The sequence below is a fragment of the Bactrocera neohumeralis genome, unplaced genomic scaffold, assembly GCF_024586455.1.
Source record: "Bactrocera neohumeralis isolate Rockhampton unplaced genomic scaffold, APGP_CSIRO_Bneo_wtdbg2-racon-allhic-juicebox.fasta_v2 cluster10, whole genome shotgun sequence".
Classification (NCBI taxonomy): domain Eukaryota; kingdom Metazoa; phylum Arthropoda; class Insecta; order Diptera; family Tephritidae; genus Bactrocera; species Bactrocera neohumeralis.
Genome location: NW_026089623.1, coordinates 17,975,398 through 17,997,028, shown reverse-complemented (window position 1 = coordinate 17,997,028; position 21,631 = coordinate 17,975,398). Strand labels below are relative to the sequence as shown.

General features: G+C 36.5%; 1 protein-coding gene, 1 long non-coding RNA gene and 1 pseudogene across 2 annotated transcripts in view; 1 reads left to right on the top strand and 2 right to left on the bottom strand.

Annotated features, from left to right (window-relative positions):
* LOC126765214 (probable aconitate hydratase, mitochondrial) overlaps positions 1 to 20,539 on the bottom strand; it is a 37,830-nt gene extending 17,291 nt beyond the window's left edge. Inside the window, exons 1-3 of the mRNA XM_050482838.1 lie at positions 20,303 to 20,539; positions 13,290 to 14,021; positions 4,368 to 5,095 (exon numbers count right to left, since the gene is read on the bottom strand). Of these exons, the coding sequence (XP_050338795.1) occupies positions 4,368 to 5,095; positions 13,290 to 14,021; positions 20,303 to 20,335 (1,493 nt within the window). The 5' untranslated portion in view covers positions 20,336 to 20,539. The remainder of the gene's footprint in view (positions 1 to 4,367; positions 5,096 to 13,289; positions 14,022 to 20,302) is intronic.
* LOC126765494 (uncharacterized) lies at positions 5,442 to 8,954 on the bottom strand. The gene is made up of 2 exons (XR_007668462.1): positions 6,871 to 8,954; positions 5,442 to 6,808 (listed from the first exon to the last, which is right to left on the bottom strand). It is a non-coding gene; the product is annotated as an uncharacterized LOC126765494 (long non-coding RNA).
* LOC126765299 (uncharacterized) lies at positions 15,988 to 17,688 on the top strand (annotated as a pseudogene).
* Positions 20,540 to 21,631: the final 1,092 nt, after the last annotated feature.

Below are 21,631 nucleotides of genomic sequence, written 5' to 3'. Positions count from 1 at the left end.
CTGACGGACGGACGTACAGACGGACGGACGTACAGACGGACGGACGTACAGACGGACGGACGTACAGACGGACGGACGTACAGACGGACGGACGTACAGACGGACGGACGTACTGACGGACGGACGTACTGACGGACGGACGTACTGACGGACGGACGTACTGACGGACGGACGTACTGACGGACGGACGTACTGACGGACGGACGTACTGATGGACGGACGTACTGACGGACGGACGTACTGACGGACGGACGTACTGACGGACGGACGTACTGACGGACGGACGTACTGACGGACGGACGTACTGACGGACGGACGTACTGACGGACGGACGTACTGACGGACGGACGTACTGACGGACGGACGTACTGACGGACGGACAGACAGACATCCGAATTTCAACTCTACTCGTCACCCTGATCACTGTGGTATATATAACCCTATATCTGACTCTTTTAGTTTTAGGACTTACAAAGAAACTTTGTTGCGAGAGTATAAAAAGCTATCTATCCGTTCTTTTTTAAATTTTCCACTTTTATAAATGTATTTTCAGGATACATTATTTCTTAGTGGATACTTTGGAAAATACCCTCTAATTTAATTTTGATATTTATTAGTATGTTTGAATTTGGTATCCGCGAAAAATTAATACGGCTGTGTAAACTGACGTTGAGCAATACCAAAAGCTCCGCCAGGATTGGAAAGGACTTCTCCGAGCCGTTCGATACCAAACGAGGTGAAACTGGTCGATAGCAGTCAGATATCACACTTTCACTGCCGCTCAGCAGGCTGGAAAAGTGTTCTCTCCAGTTTTTCACCCTCTGCTGCTCAAAATGACATAATTAACAAATTAATGATCCGACAGCAGTCATATTTATATACGCCCATTTTGGTGAGGACTAACTAAAAATTATATGGATTTAATTTTAATAGCGCCACTTTGTGTCAGACCGGGGCCTTTTGTTACGATGTTACAAACATCGTGGCAAACTTAACATACCTTGACCATGGTATAAAAATATTGCAGAAGAACAGGCATTATTCGAAGAAACCGAATGGATTACAATCAATTTTGGTTCGTGTTAACTTATAATAGGCGTGTTTTATTTTACCAGCAAATGAAGCTATTAGCTTATCATAAGCTGTCATAGCTTGTATATGGAACTAGAGGCATTGTCAGTTCATCGCTTTTTTTCATTCACAATAGCTATGATTTTTCCCAAAAGAAGTAGTTGGCAATAGCGAGAAACCTCATTTTGTCAGATGAGAACTTAAACAAACCAAAATTACAGATTTTTTGGATAAGTATTTAGTTAAAATTAAGATAAATATGAACACTTGTTTTCAGTTTTTTGTATTCTAGACCTCAAATAAATAAAATAAAAATATTTGTATAGTATATTAATATTCCGTTTAAACATTTGTAATTTCAAACTAAATTGTATATCAGCTGATTGTTCTTGTCCGCATTGCCAACACAATTATTTTTTAAGCGAATATATCAAATAAGCTAAGTGCGTTTTATTTGTCCAAGATTTAGCTGTTAGCTTGTGATGGTCAAATAAAACACGGCTAATATAATCATCCCCTATACACTAATTTAGTCATGCACTTCTGTTCTCCTTCAAATATATACGAACATATATGCTGACAAATGCTTTTACGCATCGAAGATTTGTTTTGCTCATGTTCAAATCTCATATATGTTTTGCCACACATGATTCAAATCAATCAGGCAGAAAAGAAAATGTTCACACATTCGTTCGATTCAAGCAATCGTCGCAACGCTATAAACTGACATGATATGATTTGAACTGAAGTCAGCCAAACCGTTTACTCGATCGTGATTGCCGAAGAACAGATTGTTAATGTGGCATCAGATCAGTTGATGCTGGTCGGTACTCGAATTGATCAACAATGTTGTCTACGATGAACTGAATTCATTTCATTGTGTTTTTGGCACGACTGTTTGGAGCTCTCTGGCCTGGACCGTGCCATAAAACTCCACATTCATTTGAGAATCAAAAATTGCTGCTATGAACGACAAGGGGAGTAATGAGTTACTCGGGTTGACATTGCCGTCGGTTGCAATGGCGTCTAGGAGGTATTGTTAATGTCAGATTTTTCAACAGCTAAGACATTTTGAAGACAAAGCGAAGTGAATTCCTTAAATAGAATGCTATCCTCTTCATTCAAAACTTCCTTTTGCATTTTATTTTGCTAAATTTTTTGCATAGCTAGGCTTGTTTAAAGACTGCCTTGAACCATGTACCTTTTCGTAAATTTTAAGGTTTTCTTTCAAATCTTTAATGGTTTTTGCTTGATACAAGACTGTTTTGTTAGGTTTTGAGTATCAAACTAGCATCATCTAAGTTAATGGGCTTGGCTATTTCCATCACAGTATATATATATACATATATCTTAAACGATTCATTATTCTTTTTACGTCGATTCTGTAACATTTTGTGAATATCCAACGAAGATAATTTGGTACCGAATTAGTCTGCAACAGCTGATTTTAAAGAATTCCAATCTCTAAAACCTGACTGACTGCGTACGACAAGTTTTGCTGCTTCTTTTAGCTATTGTTTAGCATATATATACTTTGATAACTCATTCCACCCTAATGTAATGGCATTATCTGCAAACTCTTGAACCCAATCATTTAAATTTAATGCGTTTGTCCCAGTAAAAGAAGGTAAACTGTCTTGAATGTCTCTGAGCGTGAAGTTGGTACTGATTGCAACACCTCGTTGTGTAACTGCTTCCTCATACTCGGATTCCACATCAATATCTTTTTCATCGCTCTGAATGAGATTATGATGTCTTAGAAGTCTGTCTCGGTCCTTGAACACGTAACCCAACCCTTCTTAGATGTTCCTTCAACGTCTCAACTGTCATACCTAAAATCGTTTGTATGTCCATGGTCTTACAATATTTTACAACTATGAATATTATCAATATTAAAAATTAGGTACAATGTAGTGAAATGAATATATAGTATATTAATTTAATTTATAGGTGCTATATAAATTAAGTATTTAAAAATTAATTAATATTTCATACAAAATAGAAGTAAATGTAGGTCTACTTTAATTTTAGAATATATCTAGTATTATGTAATATTTTTTGTTAACAATTGAAGTTTCTGTAACAAAAATGCTTTGAAAAATTGATTGCGCCTTAAAACGTTACTTATAATAATAATTAATTGCAATTTTGTTATTCATTAATTATTCACATTTTCGTTTACATGTATAACTCAGTTTTCAATTCTTTAATTAATTTTTTTTTTTGTTTGTTTTGCCTTCTGTATTCTATGTTTAATGTAGTTACTTCTTCAAATTCATTTACTTATATTTTCTTTTCCTCACTTAGTTATACATTTTTCTTATGAAATTTGGTTTTTATATTACTGCTCGTTTTTTTATTATTAGCCCTATTATTACTGATTTTTGATGTCAATAACTACTCTTCTCCAACAATGGTTGTTGCTTGTATTTAAACGTTGATTGTAGTGTTTGGTTCTTTTACTTAACATCTTTTGTTATGATGACTTATTATTGGCACACACTTCTTCTTATTCGCTGATTTTGAATAGTCACTGGTAACTCATTCTTTACATATGTTAAAGAACCAATAAACTAGACAAAAAATTAGAAAACTGTAAAGAATGAGTTACCAGTGAAAAAGAGACTAATCTTGTTGTTTGTTTATTTTTTATTCCTTATACTCACTCACGTCCTTCTTAAGTACTTTGCATCTTACGTCTTCTGATGATTTCTGTCATTCTTCATACTTGTTTAAACAATATTGTTGTCACTCTTTCGCTGTGCTTTTTCCTTGTCTCTACTTCACTTTTCTTTATTGTATTTTTCTAATCTGAGAATTGATGTCTCCTTCACTCTTATAGGCTGTTCGGCTCTTACTATTACTACTTTATGGCTTACTGTCTTATCTCTTCTATACTTTAACGACAATACTGTCTTTCACCTCCAATATTTACCTTCTCTGTTTGTACTTCTTTCCATGACCGTGGAAATGCTTTGAAGCCTCTGGTTTTCATAACCAATCCTTCGCTTGATTCACACAAAAATATGCAGAATTTAACCCTTTTTCAAATATTCACCGACGGGTGAATCACTCTTCAATCACTCTATCTATTAAAAAAACCGCATCAAAATCCGTTGCGTAGTTTTAAAGATTTAAGCATACAAAGGGACATAGGGCCAAAAAACCAGACTTTCTTTTATACTATGCATTGATACTCAATCTAGCGCAAGTTATTCAGACCTACAAGTAAAACTTCGAAATCGTCCTCCTAGAGCTTGAGCTAGCATACCTATATACAACATAACATTACTCACCTGGTGACAAATGAGTGGGTAGCAGGATTAGCATCATTGCGACCAGTAAAGTTTCGATTGTAGGATGTAACAATTGTATTCTTTTCCCCTTTCTTTACATCTTTGCGATCCCACTGTCCAATGCAAGGGCCACAAGCATTTGCTAGAACAGTTCCACCAAATTTTTCAAACACCTTTCCGATACCATCTCTTTCGATTGTTGCACGAATTTGTTCAGATCCTGGTGTAACATTAAATGGTATTTTCGACTTTAGTCCATGACTCATTGCATCTTTTGCAATATTAGCACAACGCCCCATATCTTCATACGATGAATTAGTACATGAACCAATGAGACCTACTTTGATATCTAATGGGTAACCATTTTGCTTAGCATTTGCACCCAGTTTACTTATTGGGTGAGCTAAGTCAGGTGTAAATGGTCCATTAACATGGGGTTCTAGTTTATCTAGGTTAATTTCAATTAATTCATCATATTCACAATTGCCATCGGGTGCAAAAAGTTTTGTTTTATATTTATTTGCTTCGTCTGCGATACTGCTTCTTCCAGTGGACTTCAGATATTTAGACATACGATCGTTAAAAGGGAATACTGATGTTGTAGCTCCAATCTCTGCCCCCATGTTACAAATTGTTGCCATACCGGTACAAGATATTGAATTAACACCATTTCCATGGTATTCTATTATAGCACCAGTACCACCCTTCACAGTAAGAATGTCTGCTACCTAAAACAAATAAAAAAAATTATAAATTTGAATTATTTAACAATATAATTAAGCTAAACATTTCCATTCGATACAATTTTAACAACAAATAACCTTACTGCAAAAAAATGCGTAGATATAGAGCGTTTTCGGTAAAGCAAACTGCGCAGTGTGCATGATGCAACCAAAATCAAAAAAAATCTTACATATGTACATCTTAGCCAAAATGGAAAGTTCGAAAAAGCATCACTGTCATAGGTGGTGCGCAAAAACGCGCATAATTTGCAACATTTTAAAAGTAGTTACACAAAATATTACGCCAAAACCAACTGTGATAGCTAAAATATCATTGTGAATAATATTTAAGTTTCTTTTTAATTTTATAGGATATATGTATGTATATAGACAGAGATTGCGGCAAGTGCAGTACAACTTTCACTTATGGAATAATCAGTTTGATATTAAAGCTATTCGCAATTAATAAAATCATATTTTTACACGATTCATTTTTACCCGTTCGATCTTTGATGCTATATGACTCGTCCTTGAAAGTATGCATAAAAAATAGTTCGCACATTTTTATGCTAGAAAATTCTGAAATGCGCAGTTTTGAACAGTTTCAAGGCAGCTAAATTTGGCAGTGCTAATTGTGCAGTGTTGACGGTATTTACTGCATTACCGAAGAAGCCCATGGTGACACTTCATATTGAATTTAGCTGTTGCAAAATTGCTGTTAATGAGCAAGAAAACTTTCATTTGATAACCACAAGCTCAATATATGATCAAAAAGTGGCAATTTGTTCCAGCGTTTGAAGGAAATTTATACTTGGACTACACCTACGGCCACACGCAACTTACCACTACATTTTAATAGTTTTTTTCGGATTTTTTCATTCCTTCGTGAATTGTTTTTATAAAGCAAATCATTCTTAGTATTTAATTTATTTCGTTTAGTGAATAAAACAATAAACAGTTTTTTTTGCTTATACAAAATCATTCGAGTATATTGTTTAAGCATAAAGCGCTAACTTTTAAATTATTAGATTAGTAGAAATACGTGGGAATCTAACTGTGTCAATATTGTGTAAGATTTGCGTGACCGCATGTGTATATTCTTTCAAACATAACGGAACAGTTGAGACGGATGTTAAATTTTTGGTTGTTAGGATATAAATTGAAAAGCTTTTACATGATTTTACGAGTTAGATGGGATATTGATTGGACACGGAAATCTCCAGTATCGGAGATGTGATAAAAAAATACCCGAAAATTATAAATAAAACGCAAAATATTTAATTGTTCAATATATTTTATCGCCTTCAAAGAAATTCATACCAGATGTAATACACTTATGCCAGCGATTTTTCCAGTCCTGGAAACTATTTTTTAAGTACTTTTTGGGATGGCCTCCTTCGGAGAATTTTTATTTATCTCTTCGCTCCACTGAAAGCAGGTTCCACGCAGCGACAATTTCTGTTTCAGGAACAAGAAAAAATTTCACGGAGCTAAATCTGGTGCATTCATTGCGTTTTTAGCTTTAAACAGACCTGTTTACGGCACTCTTTTTGAAAGAAATTCAGCTTTATCGAGACGAAACCAGCAAGAACACGTTGAAGAGGTTGAAAGCCGTCCAGAAAAGAGCATGTCTACAACGATCTTTCGTAGGCTTGTGTTATTGATAAAACTGAATCACCGTAAGCCTTTTCAACATTCGCAACGATTCCGCAAAGGAAACTTGGTTAGAAATTCAAAATTTGAGACCAATTCTTGTTTCTATTTCATTTCCCCATTATTACCAGACTCCCTTTAAACCGTTCTCCTTCAACATTTCGCCCGAGGTTGAAATACCAGACTGACTCTGCTGATTGGTTAAAGTTCCAAGATGCGTGTCTACATGGTTGCAGCTCCTATCCTATTTCCCTTAACGTCAACGAAGAAGCGTCCCGCGTCCAAAAAATCATCAGAAGTGCGGCTATTCTATCTATCCCACAATCAGGTAGCAAAACTCGTAGGCCGGCTCCATTGTGGTGGAGCGCTGAACTTTCAACTTTAAGGCAAGCCAAACAAAGTACATGGCAAAGCCAAACTTGCGAAAGCTGCCTGTTTTGAAAAATTTACCAGCAACATTAACTCTTCATCCAACCCAAGAAGTATCTGGGCCGACATCAAAAGACTAACTGGGATGGCTTCTTTTCCTACAATATCTGCATTTCTAATGCTCTGTCTAATAAAAATCACATCTCCTTGATGTCTCTCGATTTTCAAAAAGCCTTCGATCGAATAGGCATTCATATCGTACTAAGGCAACTAACCAAATGGAAAGTGGGTCTGCGAATCTTAAACTTTATAAAATCTTTTTTATCCCATCGTAAAATAAGTGTCCTTATCTCGAACACCCGCTCCTCTATCCTTCCCCTAGATAATGGCACTCCTCAAGGATCACCCTTATCGGTGATTCTCTTCATTATAGCGTTTGGTGAACTTAGCGAATTACTATCTAAATTTACCACTATGTACGCTAACGATGTTCTGGTGTACTCCAAAAACACTGATCAAGCAGCAGTTCAAAGAACCTTCTCCGATATCCTCTCCAAAATCTTCTCCTGGTCGCAAAATTCCGGCGCTTCAATTTCCCCTAGCAAATCCAAACTGTTGCACATTTGTAGAAAAAGAAACTGTATCACCCATACCATAACTTTTTCCGATATAACTATAAATTGTACAAATAGCCTTAAGTTTTTAGGTATAATATTAGACTCTAAGTACTCTTTCGCACAACATTGTCAATATGTAAGAGATAGATTAATGACCAAACTATTAATAGTTAAGTAGCTCTCCGCAAAGCGCTCATTTATCGGTCCGGCACTGTAGATTAACGTAACCAGGGCACTTATTGTCTCAACTATACAGAATCCAATGTGGTTTAACGTGGGTATCTGCCTAAGGAGGCTCAAATCCACGGTGTTTTCTATTACTAGAAACACACAGATCAAAACAATGCGTTGATCAGCGCCCCAAAGCGTAAGTGTGTGCACCCACACTACACTCTGGAAAAACCAAGGTATGAGTGCCTGCCACACACACATACACTTTGGTTCCAAATTAAAAGGGTGGGACTCCCTTTCCACCTTGGTCGGGTGCGAGGCCCATCTAAAACCTCTGCCGTACTCTGGGTCCGGCACCCGGCCGCAGTGCGACTCCACATTGGACAAAGTCCTTCCTGCATTTAGGTTTAAACCACAGCCACCACGAATCTCCCCAAAGGGCCAAGACCCAATGAGCAGACTGGAGCGAACTCCAGGGGCGGCTGCTCCCCGTGGTACCATGTTTTAGTCTTTGGTGTGACCTGTAGCCCAAGCTTGCGCTTAAGCTACTGCAAGTCGAGCCCCCAAGAATTCCGAGGAATTCTTAAGAACCCGACTCTATGATGTGTTATCCGTCAAATCCATTTAGTGTTTGTTATATAATCGCAAACCCATTCAAAGAATATGATAGTATCTCAATATAGCACTTTTCTGACATCTCTGACCATGCCGACATTCAATAAACCAGACATGTGAATGTCGGACATAGTGCATTTGGATTTTAGTCGCCTCCTACGACAGGCATGCCTTACCGCGGGAATATTCTTATCTCCCTCCCCGCAGGGAGTCTCAACTATACAACTGTCAAACGTGTTTTACGTGGGATCCTGCTTATGTAAAGCTTAACTCCACGGTGCTCAAAAGCACAACGGATCAATACAATGCGTCGATCAGCGCCCTGAAAATTGGGTAAGGATTTTCAGTACCAATTGGCAGTGCGGTAAGGACACACTAACCACCTTGGTAGGGCTCGAGGCCCATCTAAAACCTCTGCCGTACTTTGGGTCCGGCACCCGGTTGCATTGCAACTCCACATTCGACTGACAAGTCAGTTCTTCCCGCGATTTGGGTTTTAACCACAGCCACCACGAATCTCCACAAAGGGCCAAACCCAATGAGCAGACTGGAGCGAACTCCAGGGGCTACTGCTCCCCGTGGTACCAGGTTAAAGTCTTTGGTATTGACCTTGTAGCCGAAACTACGACCAGTTGAGCCTCCATACAGCCCTGGACTGGTGGCCAGGATTTTAGTCGCCTCTTACGACAGGCATGCCTTACCGCGGGTATATTCGGTTTCCCCTCGAACCCGGAGGGGTCCCCCCGTACCCGCAGGGGGAAGTCTCAACTATACAATACGGTTTGGAAGTTTATGGACATCACGCAAAAAAATAAGTTGAAAATGCTTATTGCCCCTTACCACGCTGCAATTCGAAGATCGCGGCGCGCGTTTCCAACGACTCCCTTAAATAATTTATTCGCAGAATCTGGGCTAAATACAATATTCGATGACGCCGAAGATTCAATTCGCAAACTCTATGCTAAGCTGATGTTTTCACCGAATGCTCTTCTTAGAACGGACCTACAATTAGCGATTTCGCGCAAACGGCCACCCAAAGTGCAAAATTCGCAAAGGATATCGGCCTTCCACTCCAAAGGCCTCATATTCGCAAAAGCATTCATCCGCCGTGGCTTTTTAGAAATGATTCTTTTATCAATGAACTTGTCCATCTGCGGAAGGCGAATACTGCCAACGATGTATACAAGGCAAATTTCCTTGAAGTGGCAGCTAAATATAAATCCACTGGATGGGATCTGATTTTTACCGACGGCTCAAAATCATCACAGACTTCATTTGCTGTCGTGAAAGAACATGGAGAAGTAATTTCTTATGGTATCTTGTTTAATTTCTGCTCGATTTTCACAGCAGAAGCCGTGGCAATATTCAACGCGATGCTTTATTCCGTACGAAATAAAGGAAAATGTATAATTTGCTCTGACAGTATGTCATGCTTTCAAGCTATTAAGGGATGTAACCAAACCAACCCCGTTATTGAAAACATTCGTGACATCCTTATTTCACACCCCCAGAATATCAAAATCATGTGGATCCCCGGTCACGTAGATATAAACGGCAACACGATTGCCGATAAGATCGCTAAAGATATGGTTCTTACACCTATAATAATCAATCCCAGTCGTACAAAGCCCTGCTTCTCTCTGACCATGCCGACAAATTACATTACTCCATATACCCGTCTCCGACTTGGCCACACGATTATTACAACTTCTCATTTGCTTCAAGGCGCTACTCCTAGTTGCTGCCCTTTCTGCAACTTTTCACTTAGCATTAACCCACTCTTGGATTGCTGCCCGAAACTTGACGCCCAAAGACTACACTATTTCAATGATATTAATCCTACACAGCTGTTAAAAAACCCTACTGACAATAATATTAGCAAGATATATAACTTCCTCAGAGAGACCGACCTACTCCGACGCATTTGAAACCGCCCTGGTCAACATGCCAGCCGAAAGCCTCCGACGCTAGCGCTGCGTTATCTTTAGTTTATGTAATAATTTATTGTTATGTAAACTTTTATAAATAAATAAATAAAATAAATATTTTTATCCACTGTAAAAAAAATCGCAATGCGCTACTGAACTGAATTGACTTAATTAAGTAGCTGCTGCAAACAAACTGGTTAACCGATCGCGCTCATAATTGGCATAGTAATTAAAGACAGTCCTACCAACTTAACAAAAATAATTTTGAAATATCATTTACTCGGGGAATTTATTTACAATTGCTGGGTGCTTTTTTGTCATAATGTATAAATTGTATCATGGCAATCGATGGGGGGAAGATGATTATGACTAACAACTAATATTTTGACATGACAAAACACATAAAAAATAATTAAGGAAAGACTAAGTTCGGGTTTGGGTTTATCCTCTTTCAACTTGCAAGGATCAGGACTTTATAAATTTTAAGAAAACGAGTTAACTTAATTGCATTAAAATATCACACATTTTTGCCAACCGAACGGCTAACCGTCGGGTTGAAAGTCGGAAATCATTATATATGATACATATATTGAGGACTGAAAAATAGAAATGCTGATTGCATTAATTTTTGACATTACTCAGGTATATTTGCCCACTTATTTTCAAAAAATTTTCTAAATATAAACATGGAGTAAAATCAGACCAAAATTTCTATTTATTTTTTTTTCGTATTGTTTTAATTAAGGCGTTGAGGACGAAGAGAAGTTGTCAGAATTCTCTATAGTCAACAAATTAGTTTTATGCCGTTCAATTAAATGCGACTTTAAATTAGTTAATCTATTGTTTCTCAAAGATGTATTGCATATGGCTACACCCACCTCCTTTCTTTTCAAAATGCGCCCACTCAAGAATTAAAATCGAAATATCGATCGATCAATTTTTACGGCTACGACCAGGTAGCAGGCAAATATTTTACCGTAAAATCACATGAAGCAAACACTCCACGCTAGTCGCTGCGACTGCCGACTACTGCTATAAGTCGACACTTGTTGTGGCTATGACTGACGATCACGATCGAAAGCAACAACAAAAAAAAGTGGATTTTTGTTTACCAGTGTTATTATAGATACCGCAAACGCTTAGTTCACGGGATATTCGACTTTAAAGTTGAAAAATTCCCAAAATTCGAATATTTCAACAAGCTATTTCAGTACATTTAACACAATTTAACAACAGGCACTTGTCATTTAATCAAACTGTAAACATTTAAACAACTTTTTTGCAGGCTTTATAAGTAAGATATCTCTTCTTTAAAAATGCCGTTTTACACTCGTAGTGAGCATCATTTTTATCCCAGCAAAACTTGCGTGACCGAAACTCCAATACTTTTACACAATTTTTACTTTTCCCTAACACTCCCTCACAAATCTTAGAAATGAGTAAGAAGTCAACCTATTGTGTTTTGTTTGTTTTATAAACAACAGATGCTAAGCAAAAATAAAACAAAAGAAGACAAACAAATTTGTTTAGCGTATTGAAAACGATGGATGTGAAAGCGTAAAGCATGATACCGTGAATTTGACGTTTTCTTGTTTGTTGTGACAAATTGAATTCGAAAAAAAATGTCGGTTACAAACGCGTCGCAAAAAAAATTGTGCATATTTGTGCTGGTGCATATTTAGGCAAAATTATTTAAAATATCTCTTCGAATTGTGTTTCGTTTAATATTTGTGACTACAATAATATCAGATGATTCAAGAATTCGAATAGAGTATTGTGGCTTATTAGATTAGATTAGATTGATAGATGAGGAATGCACCGCGACCTTAGGTCTATTGTGCCCTACAATATTCTACCGGGTGCTAGTGAGGCGATGCGATCCCTATCCGGAAGCATGGATCCAAGGGCCTTAATCCTGCGTCTACAGACTGCTGTGCAGTCGATCAGCAGGTGTTCCGGGGTTTCAGGCTCCCTGTCGCAGAACCGGCAGTTAGCGCAAGAGGCTAGACCCATGTTATATAAATGCCTATTCAGCATGCAGTGACCAGTATAAAATGCGACCAGTAGCCTAAGTTTATTCCTGGGGAGGTTAATTACAACTTTGAACCTGCTCAAGTTGTACCACCCAATTAGCAACTTGGCATGTCGCATACCGTGTGTTCGTTGCCAATGCTCTTCCCTGCGCACTCCTTCTTTGCGGAGTAGCTCCTTTATGGTATGAGGACCCAACCCAGTAAAGGGTTCGGGTCCTACCATTTTGGTTTAGTCTGCGGAACGGGCGAGCTCATCAGCCAGTTCGTTACCGGCTATACCTCTGTGACCAGGCACCCAAAATATGTGCGCCTAGTTTCGTTCCGCTAGGCTGTTCAGCCGTTCTCTACGCTCCTGCACTAGTAGCAATTTGATCTCGTAGGAGGAGATCGCTTTTAATGCCGCTTGACTATCGCTAAGTATGGTTATCCGCTCATTACGGTAGTTGCGATGGAGGTTTATCTCTATGCACCGACTTATGGCAAAGGCTTCTGCCTGGAAAATGATCGGAAACTCTCCCAAAGGTATGGAGACTTTTCGGTAATCGAACATATTGTTAAAACGCATTTTTTAAAAACTTTCACTTTTAATAGAAAATTTCGAGATTTCTCACAAAATAAATTTAAAAAAAATAATAAAACTTAAATTGTAATTTTTTTTTAATAATTAAAATAGTAATATAATAGTAACTGATAAATAGAAACGACATTTTTTACTGAGAGAAAAGTAATAAAAATAATATACTTCAAAAGCGAGATATTTTAAGAGGGTATTTTCAGGCAGATACGAAAATATATAAATTACACTAATGTTTACCTTTAAAATAATATCCTTTGGGGAGGTCCATCCACTAATTTTTCCTGTTAAATTTACTCCGATTACTTTCGGACACTTTAATTCCCAAGGGATGTCAGCCATTACATCAACAGCATCTGCCCCTCCTACGCCAATACAAAGCCCACCAAGACCACCTCCATTTGGAGTGTGCGAGTCTGTTCCAATCATTAAAAGCCCAGGAAAAGCGTAGTTCTCCAAAATTATTTGATGTATAATTCCACTACCAGGTTTCCAAAAACCAAGACCGTATTTGGCACACGCTGACGCTAAAAATTTGTATACTTCCTTATTAAGATCCTTTGCTCTAGCTAAGTCCTCTTTTCCCCCGGTTTGAGCTTCAATTAAATGGTCACAATGCACTGTCGACGGTACCGCTACCCTTTTTAGGCCGGAAGATATGAATTGTAGCAGCGCCATTTGAGCAGTAGCATCTTGCATAGCTACCCGATCTGGTCTAAGACGTAAGTACGAACTTCCCCGCTCAATGTCTTGATTCTTCGGGTCGTCCAAATGAGAGTACAATATTTTTTCGGAAAGTGTTAGAGGGCGATTAAGACGATCGGACACGACGTTTAAGGTGTCTGTTAACTTCTCATATGGTAGAAAAACATCAGCATCAAATTTTGACAACGCAACTTTTGAAGCCAAATAAATTGATGCGTGAATATTTCTGGAATGAATACTGGAACCATATTGACCGATTTTACGAACCTACAAAAGGACGGAGAAGGGTTAAAAAGTATTTTCTCATATAATATAAACATATATAGTATACTTTCTATATTTATTTAAAAAAAATTTGGGTCGGCTTTAGTATACCATCCCAGGATTTCGGGAATAAAATGGGTATGGTCGGATAGAGGAGATTCTCCAGATCACGAATATATATGGTTATAGCCGCAGGAAGCTTATAGTTTTCGAGTTATTCGCGTTTTAAGTTGAAAATTTGCAATATTTTAATTACATATGTTCGATATATAAAATTAATTTTGCACTTATATTTTTCACTTTTATATACACTAACACATCACTTATTCATTTGCGCACATTTATTTTATGTAATATAGTGCAAAAATAGCTTTTAATACGCATTTAAATTATTGTTGAATTTGATTATTTGAGAATAACAAATGAATTACAAACTGTCATATAATCAGTGTTACCTTATCGACATCATTTGTAAAAATAAATGTGGCAAATAATCAGTGTTACTATAGTAAAATACTTACAAACTAAAATAAAAAAAAAAATATATAAAGTAATATCGGGTGATTTTTTAAGAGCTTGATAACTTTTTTTTTAAAAAAAAAAAACGCATAAAATTTGCAAAATCTCATCGGTTCTTTATTTGAAACGTTAGATTGGTTCATGACATTTACTTTTTGAAGATAATTTCATTTAAATGTTGACCGCGGCTGCGTCTTAGGTGGTCCATTCGGAAAGTCCAATTTTGGGCAACTTTTTCGAGCATTTCGGCCGGAATAGCCCGAATTTCTTCGGAAATGTTGTCTTCCAAAGCTGGAATCGTTGCTGGCTTATTTCTGTAGACGTTAGACTTGACGTAGCCCCACAAAAAATAGTCTAAAGGCGTTAAATCGCATGATCTTGGTGGCCAACTTACGGGTCCATTTCTTGAGATGAATTGTTCTCCGAAGTTTTCCCTCAAAATGGCCATAGAATCGCGAGCTGTGTGGCATGTAGCGCCATCTTGTTGAAACCACATGTCAACCAAGTTCAGTTCTTCCATTTTTGGCAACAAAAAGTTTGTTAGCATCGAACGATAGCGATCGCCATTCACCGTAACGTTGCGTCCAACAGCATCTTTGAAAAAATACGGTCCAATGATTCCACCAGCGTACAAACCACACCAAACAGTGCATTTTTCGGGATGCATGGGCAGTTCTTGAACGGCTTCTGGTTGCTCTTCACCCCAAATGCGGCAATTTTGCTTATTTACGTAGCCATTCAACCAGAAATGAGCCTCATCGCTGAACAAAATTTGGCGCGAAACACATTTCGAACCGAACACTGATTTTGGTAATAAAATTCAATGATTTGCAAGCGTTGCTCGTTAGTAAGTCTATTCATGATGAAATGTCAAAGCATACTGAGCATCTTTCTCTTTGACACCATGTCTGAAATCCCACGTGATCTGTCAAATACTAATGCATGAAAATCCTAACCTCAAAAAAATCACCCGATATTATACCCTAAATACAGGAAACATAATCGTTGATAAATATTAAAAAAATTATAAAAAATTTAAGTGGCTGCCAATGTAAAAATGAGTTCTACGGGAGAAAAAAAATTTATATACCCGGTGTTGGACAGACCAGGGTTATTTTTTTTGAAGCGCGGCCGAAGGCCGCTCACGCAAAAAGGAGTTCTACGAGAAAAAAATTTGGTTCACCCCGGTGTTGGACCGACCAGGGTTATTTTTTTGAAGCGCGGCCGAAGGCCGCCCACGCAAAAAGGAGTTCTGCGCAAAGAAGTAGCAATGTCATTGAGGGCATAACAACCACTCTAACATCAATGCGATCTAACGGATATAAGTACTGCTACTTTTAAAGCAAAGTACCGTTGCTTTTATTTGGCATTTTTATAATTATTTCGTGTTTGGAAGATTAAGTTGTGTGGACATATAATTATATTAATTTGTATTAAAATTACGGAAATATTTTTGAAAAAAATGGAAAATAATTCATCAGGTATGATAAATTAAATATTGAAAAGAATATTTAAATCATTGTTTCTAATACTTTGTTACAATTATATGTAGATCTGAAACAAGAAGCGACTATAAATGTTCGCAAATCAAACAAATTGAGCGTGTCAGAGGTGAAGAGAATGTGGAATATTTCAAAAATATTCAACACATTTCAAACAAAGGAGAGCTGCATATTATTCTGCGAAGAGGAGGGTCTCATTGCCAGAGGAAGGACTTGCAGGGTGCATAGACTGCCGATGATGCTCTCCATGACGGGAAATAGCACCGTCGGTACGTTTAGGGGCCGAAAAGGATCTTGCCGAATGCGTTCCGGAATATCTCGATCCACGGGCACCTGGCTGGAAAATGTTAGAATACCATTACCACAAGTTTTTAACTTAATGTTTTGCTACGCATCGCACTGGTCGCATGACGTAGTAAGGAAAAACAGTATTGTCAGGGAATCTATTTTATCTAGCGCTACCATATGTGACTGGTATAATTACTGTCGCGAAGCGGTAGTGTTATAACAAGTGGAAAATCAGAAGGCGGTAGGTAAAATAGGTGGCCCTGGCAAAAAGGTCCAAATTGATGAAAGCAAATTCGGGAAGAGGAAATTTAATAAAGGTAAGGTTAAAAATATACAATATTAGGTACTTACTTATATGTTTTTCTCATTTTAGGCAGGAGTGTGGAAGGTCACTGGGTGTTGGGGATGATTGAGGATGGGAGCGACGACCTGCGGCTGGAGGTATGCCCAGATAATGTTAGGTCTGCGGAGGTGCTCATACCCCTGATTAAGAAGCATGTTGCGCCAGGAACTACATTAAGCACAGATTGCTGGAAGGCGTACGATGGTTTGGCGAATCACGGGTATGAGCACCGAAAAGTAAATCACAGCGATTTGGACAATCCATTTGTGGCTGCAGATGGAACGCATACGCAGCGTATAGAGTCCCAGTGGCGTGTGATTAAAAGGTTTTTTGCGAGGGACAACCACAACAATCCCGAAAATTTACGCCGACCTAATTTTTGAGAATGTTTGGCGGAAAAATGTGGCCAACAGACACGAAGATCCTTTCGTCAAATTATTAGAGGCAATAAAATTTATATACAAGCCTTAATACACGTTTGTTTTATTAAATTTAAATAATTTCTTTATATTTTATGTTCAACGCGAAAAAAATTCTGATACACCCTGGTGTTGGACCGACCAGGGTTATTGTTTTTTATAGGTTGTTGATTTTCGTATTTGGGGTATAATCTGTGCCCTTTATTTCATTTAGTTATTTTACAAATAATGTTGATAAGGTAACACTGATTATATGACAGTTTGTAATTCATTTGTTATTCTTAAATAATCAAATTCAACAATAATTTAAATGCGTATTAAAAGCTATTTTTGCACTATATTATATAAAATAAATGTGTGCAAATGAATAAGTGATGTGTTAGTGTATATAAAAGTGAAAAATATAAGTGCAAAATTAATTTTATATATCGAAAATATGTAATTAAAATATTGCAAATTTTCAACTTAAAACGCGCATATCTCGAAAACTATAAGCTTCCTGCGGCTATAACCATATATATTCGTGATCTGGAGAATCTCCTCTATCCGACCATACCCATTTTATTCCCGAAATCCTGGGATGGTATACTAAATTCTTCGCAAAAATTTAATTAAGAATCAAAATTTTATTTTGTTGAGATTAAAAAAAAATTTAATTTTTTCAATTTCGATGTTAGGCTCAAAAATACCGTCCCAGGATTTCAGGAATAATATGGGCATGGTCGGGTGGAGGAGGTTCTCCAGATCAAGAGTATAATGAAAAAACGAATTAGTGAAGTGTTTGCGAACATAAAATAACGAAATATATGTATGTGTAAAATTAATTTTAAATCGAAAAAATACGTACTTAAAATAGTGATAAGTTTCAACTTTAAAGGTAAATATCTCCAAAATTAATATATGACTATATATATTCTTTATCTGGAGAACCTCCTCTATTCGACCATATCCATTTTATTCCCAAAATCTTGCTACGGTGTACAAAAGTTTCCCGGATTAAAATATATAAATTTTTATCTACGCAAACGCGAAAAAATGCTAATTCTAAACTATTTAAATTTTTTTTTAATTCTTAATATATTTTTAAATTTTAATCGGGTTTGTGAGTTTAAATTTTTCTTTAATTTTAGTTGAATTATTTTTTAATTCGATCGTATTATTTCTGATCTGCCGGTACAAGTGACAACTTGAGTGAACTTCATAAAACTTGTTACGCGGTATTACAGATAAGTACAAACAGGATCTTGAGGTATAAATCAAGCTAAAAAATTCACATCAGTAATTCACACAGTAATTAGGTGTTTTAAGAGAAAATGAGATCAGGGTAGGCTTTAAAAAAATTTTTATGAGCTGATTTGGTATCAATAAATGGGTATCTACGGATAAAGGAGGTCTCACACATCCAAATTCTATTCTACTGGAACTTGTCGCTGACTTATGGTTTTTGAGATACTTGCAATTAAATTGCAAAAAATCAACTATTTAAATAAATTATAAAGTTTGATATGGAATTAAAGATTTTTGGCCTATTTAATATAAAATAAATGATTAGAAACGAATTAGTGAAGTGTTAGTGGATATAAAAGTTAAAAATATAACTATAAAATTCACTATAAATGGGAGAACCACGCATTTTAAATAGTAGAATGGGTAAAATTTAGAATAGCATCCCCGGATTTCGGGGATAAAATGGGTATCAGTGGAAAGGTGACGTTCTCCAGATCACGAAAATATATATATATAGTTGCCGCTGACTTATAGTTTTAAAGATATTTGCATTTAAAGTTGAAAAATTGACAGCTTTTACATTGATAATTTGTATATTGTGAGTAACTTTTTCACTTATATTATGCACTTTTCTCGTACTAGCACTTCACTCTAACGTTTCTGCATATTAATTTTTTTAATATTTGTTGTAAATAAAGCTTTGTTTTAATTATTTTATTCGGCCGATAGCCCATGATGCTAGTGCTGCGTATTTTCTTAAGTTTGTATAATAATTGTATTATTATGTAAGCTTTTATAAAATAAAAAAAAAAAAAAAAAAAAAATTATTTTATTTTAGTTACAATTCTCCGCATTTGCACAATAAGGGTTGCCATGGTTATTGTTTTTTTGAAGCGCCGCGCTTAAAAAAAATAACCATGGCAACCCTTTTCTTATTGTGCAAATGCAGATAATTGTAACTAAAATAAAAGAATTTAAATAAAGCTTTATTTACAACAAATATTAAAAAAATTAATATGCAGAATCGTTAGAGTGAAGTGCTAGTACGAGAAAAGTGCATAATATAAGTGAAAAAGTTACTCACAATATACAAATTATCAATGTAAAAGCTGTCAATTTTTCAACTTTAAATGCAAATATCTTTAAAACTATAAGTCAGCGGCAACTATATATATATATTTTCGTGATCTGGAGAACGTCACCTTTCCAGTGATACCCATTTTATTCCCGAAATCCGGGGATGCTATTCTAAATCCCAGCCAGTAGAATTTTTGAACTTTAAATTCAAATATCTCAAAAACCATAAATCAGCGGCAACTATATATTTTCTTAATCTGGACGACCCATTTTAACCCCGAAATCGGGGGATGCTATTCTAAAATTTACCCTAGAAAAGAATTAGTGAAGTGTTAGTGGATATAAAAGTTAAAAATATAACTATTAAATTTATTATCAAAGGAGAAACACGCATTTTAAATAGTTGATTTTTGAACTTTAAATGCAAATAAAAAAAACATAATTCAGCGGCAACTATATATATATTTGCTTGATCTGGAGGATCTCCTTTATCCGTTCATACCCATTTCAATCCCGAAATCGGGGGATGCTATTCTAAAATAAAAAAAAAATATATCTTATATAAACAAAAAGTGCATGTAAAAATGTAAATTAATAGCCATATTTATTTAACAATCCATATCTTAAAACATATGTATATATAACTTTTAACGAATGTTTCCTTGTTTAATGCGGGAATGAATTTCTTTAAAAAGTTTTATTAATAGGTGCAAAACAAAAGTAGGTTATTTTCTGGTTAGATAATCATGTCTATTGAGGTTATGATTACTAAAAATCACTTTACAACGTTCGAATAAGTTAAAGGGATATACGACTTTGTGAAATACTAAACTGAAGCAATTTTTGATTTTGATTTTTAATTGAAGGTATTATCAAAATATATAAGGCATATACAAATACAACACTTACCCTACTGTTTACACTTCGCAAAAATTGTGCCATTATGTTTATTAATTATCGTTTAACAATTCCACCACTTAAAAATTTGTAATAAGGAAATAAAGCAAATATTTAAAAAGATTATTTACGCAAGCAGCTAAACCCACAAGTACACCAATGAAGTTCTTTGAATGAACCAAGTGAAAGTTTTGAAATATATCAACATCACAGGTACTTTACTATATGAGCTAACGCAAGAACACACGAAAAACTCGATTTTTGATCGATAAAAAATATTGTTCTAACTGAAGTTCTCCGTACCATTACGGGGCATCTAGACAAGTTAAATTTATCTTACTTACTATCAAATCCATTGCTAATGCCATTGCCAAATCAGTATGTGGACATTTGTTATCATAACATAATCATTTGCGCAAAGGCGTAGGGTAGGTAGGTTCGAGCTGATGTAGCGCATGCTTTAAGCGGGAAATGTTTAGTATCGCGCCGGTTAAGTATCGTTTATGGCGAAAAACAGGGGGGAGGGGGGGGGGCCTACCCCTCCTCACGACCCCTTATTGGAAAGAGGAAGGATCGAACTTTTTAATAAACCCACCCTCGACCCCCTAGAGCTCCTATAGCCCTGTAGGGAGCCCTTTGAAAATGACCAAAAATCAGTGTTTTTGCTCATTTTTCGATACAAACAGAAACCAATAGAACCCAGCCAACATTTTTGAAAGTACTTTTAATATTTGTTGTAAATAAAGCTTTATTTATATTCTTTTTTTATATTTTAGTTTAGTTTTTTTATATTTTAGTTACAATTATCTGCATTTGCACAATAAGAAAAGGGTTGCCATGGTTATTGTTTTTTTGAAGCGCCGCGCTTCAAAACCCGGCGGGTACTGCGTCGAATACTTTCAGAGCTGGGGTGTTTTCGTCCATCCGGACAACATGACCTAGCCAACGCAGCCGCTGTCTTTTAATTCGCTGAACTATGTCAATGTCGTCGTATATCTCGTACAGCTCATCGTTCCATAGAATGCGATATTCGCAGTGGCCAATGCGAAAAGGACCATAAATCTTTCGCAGAACCTTCCTCTCGAAAACTCGTAACGTCGACTCATCGGTTGCTGTCATCGCCCAAGCCTCTGCACCATATAGCAGGACGGGAATTATGAGCGACTTATAGAGTTTAGCTTTTGTTCGTCGAGAGAGGACTTTACTTTTCAATTGCCTACTCAGTCCGAAGTAGCACCTGTTGGCAAGAGCAATCCTGCGTTGGATTTCCAGGCTGACATTGTTGGTGGTGTTAATACTGGTTCCTAAATAGACGAAATTATCAAACAACTTCAAAGTCAA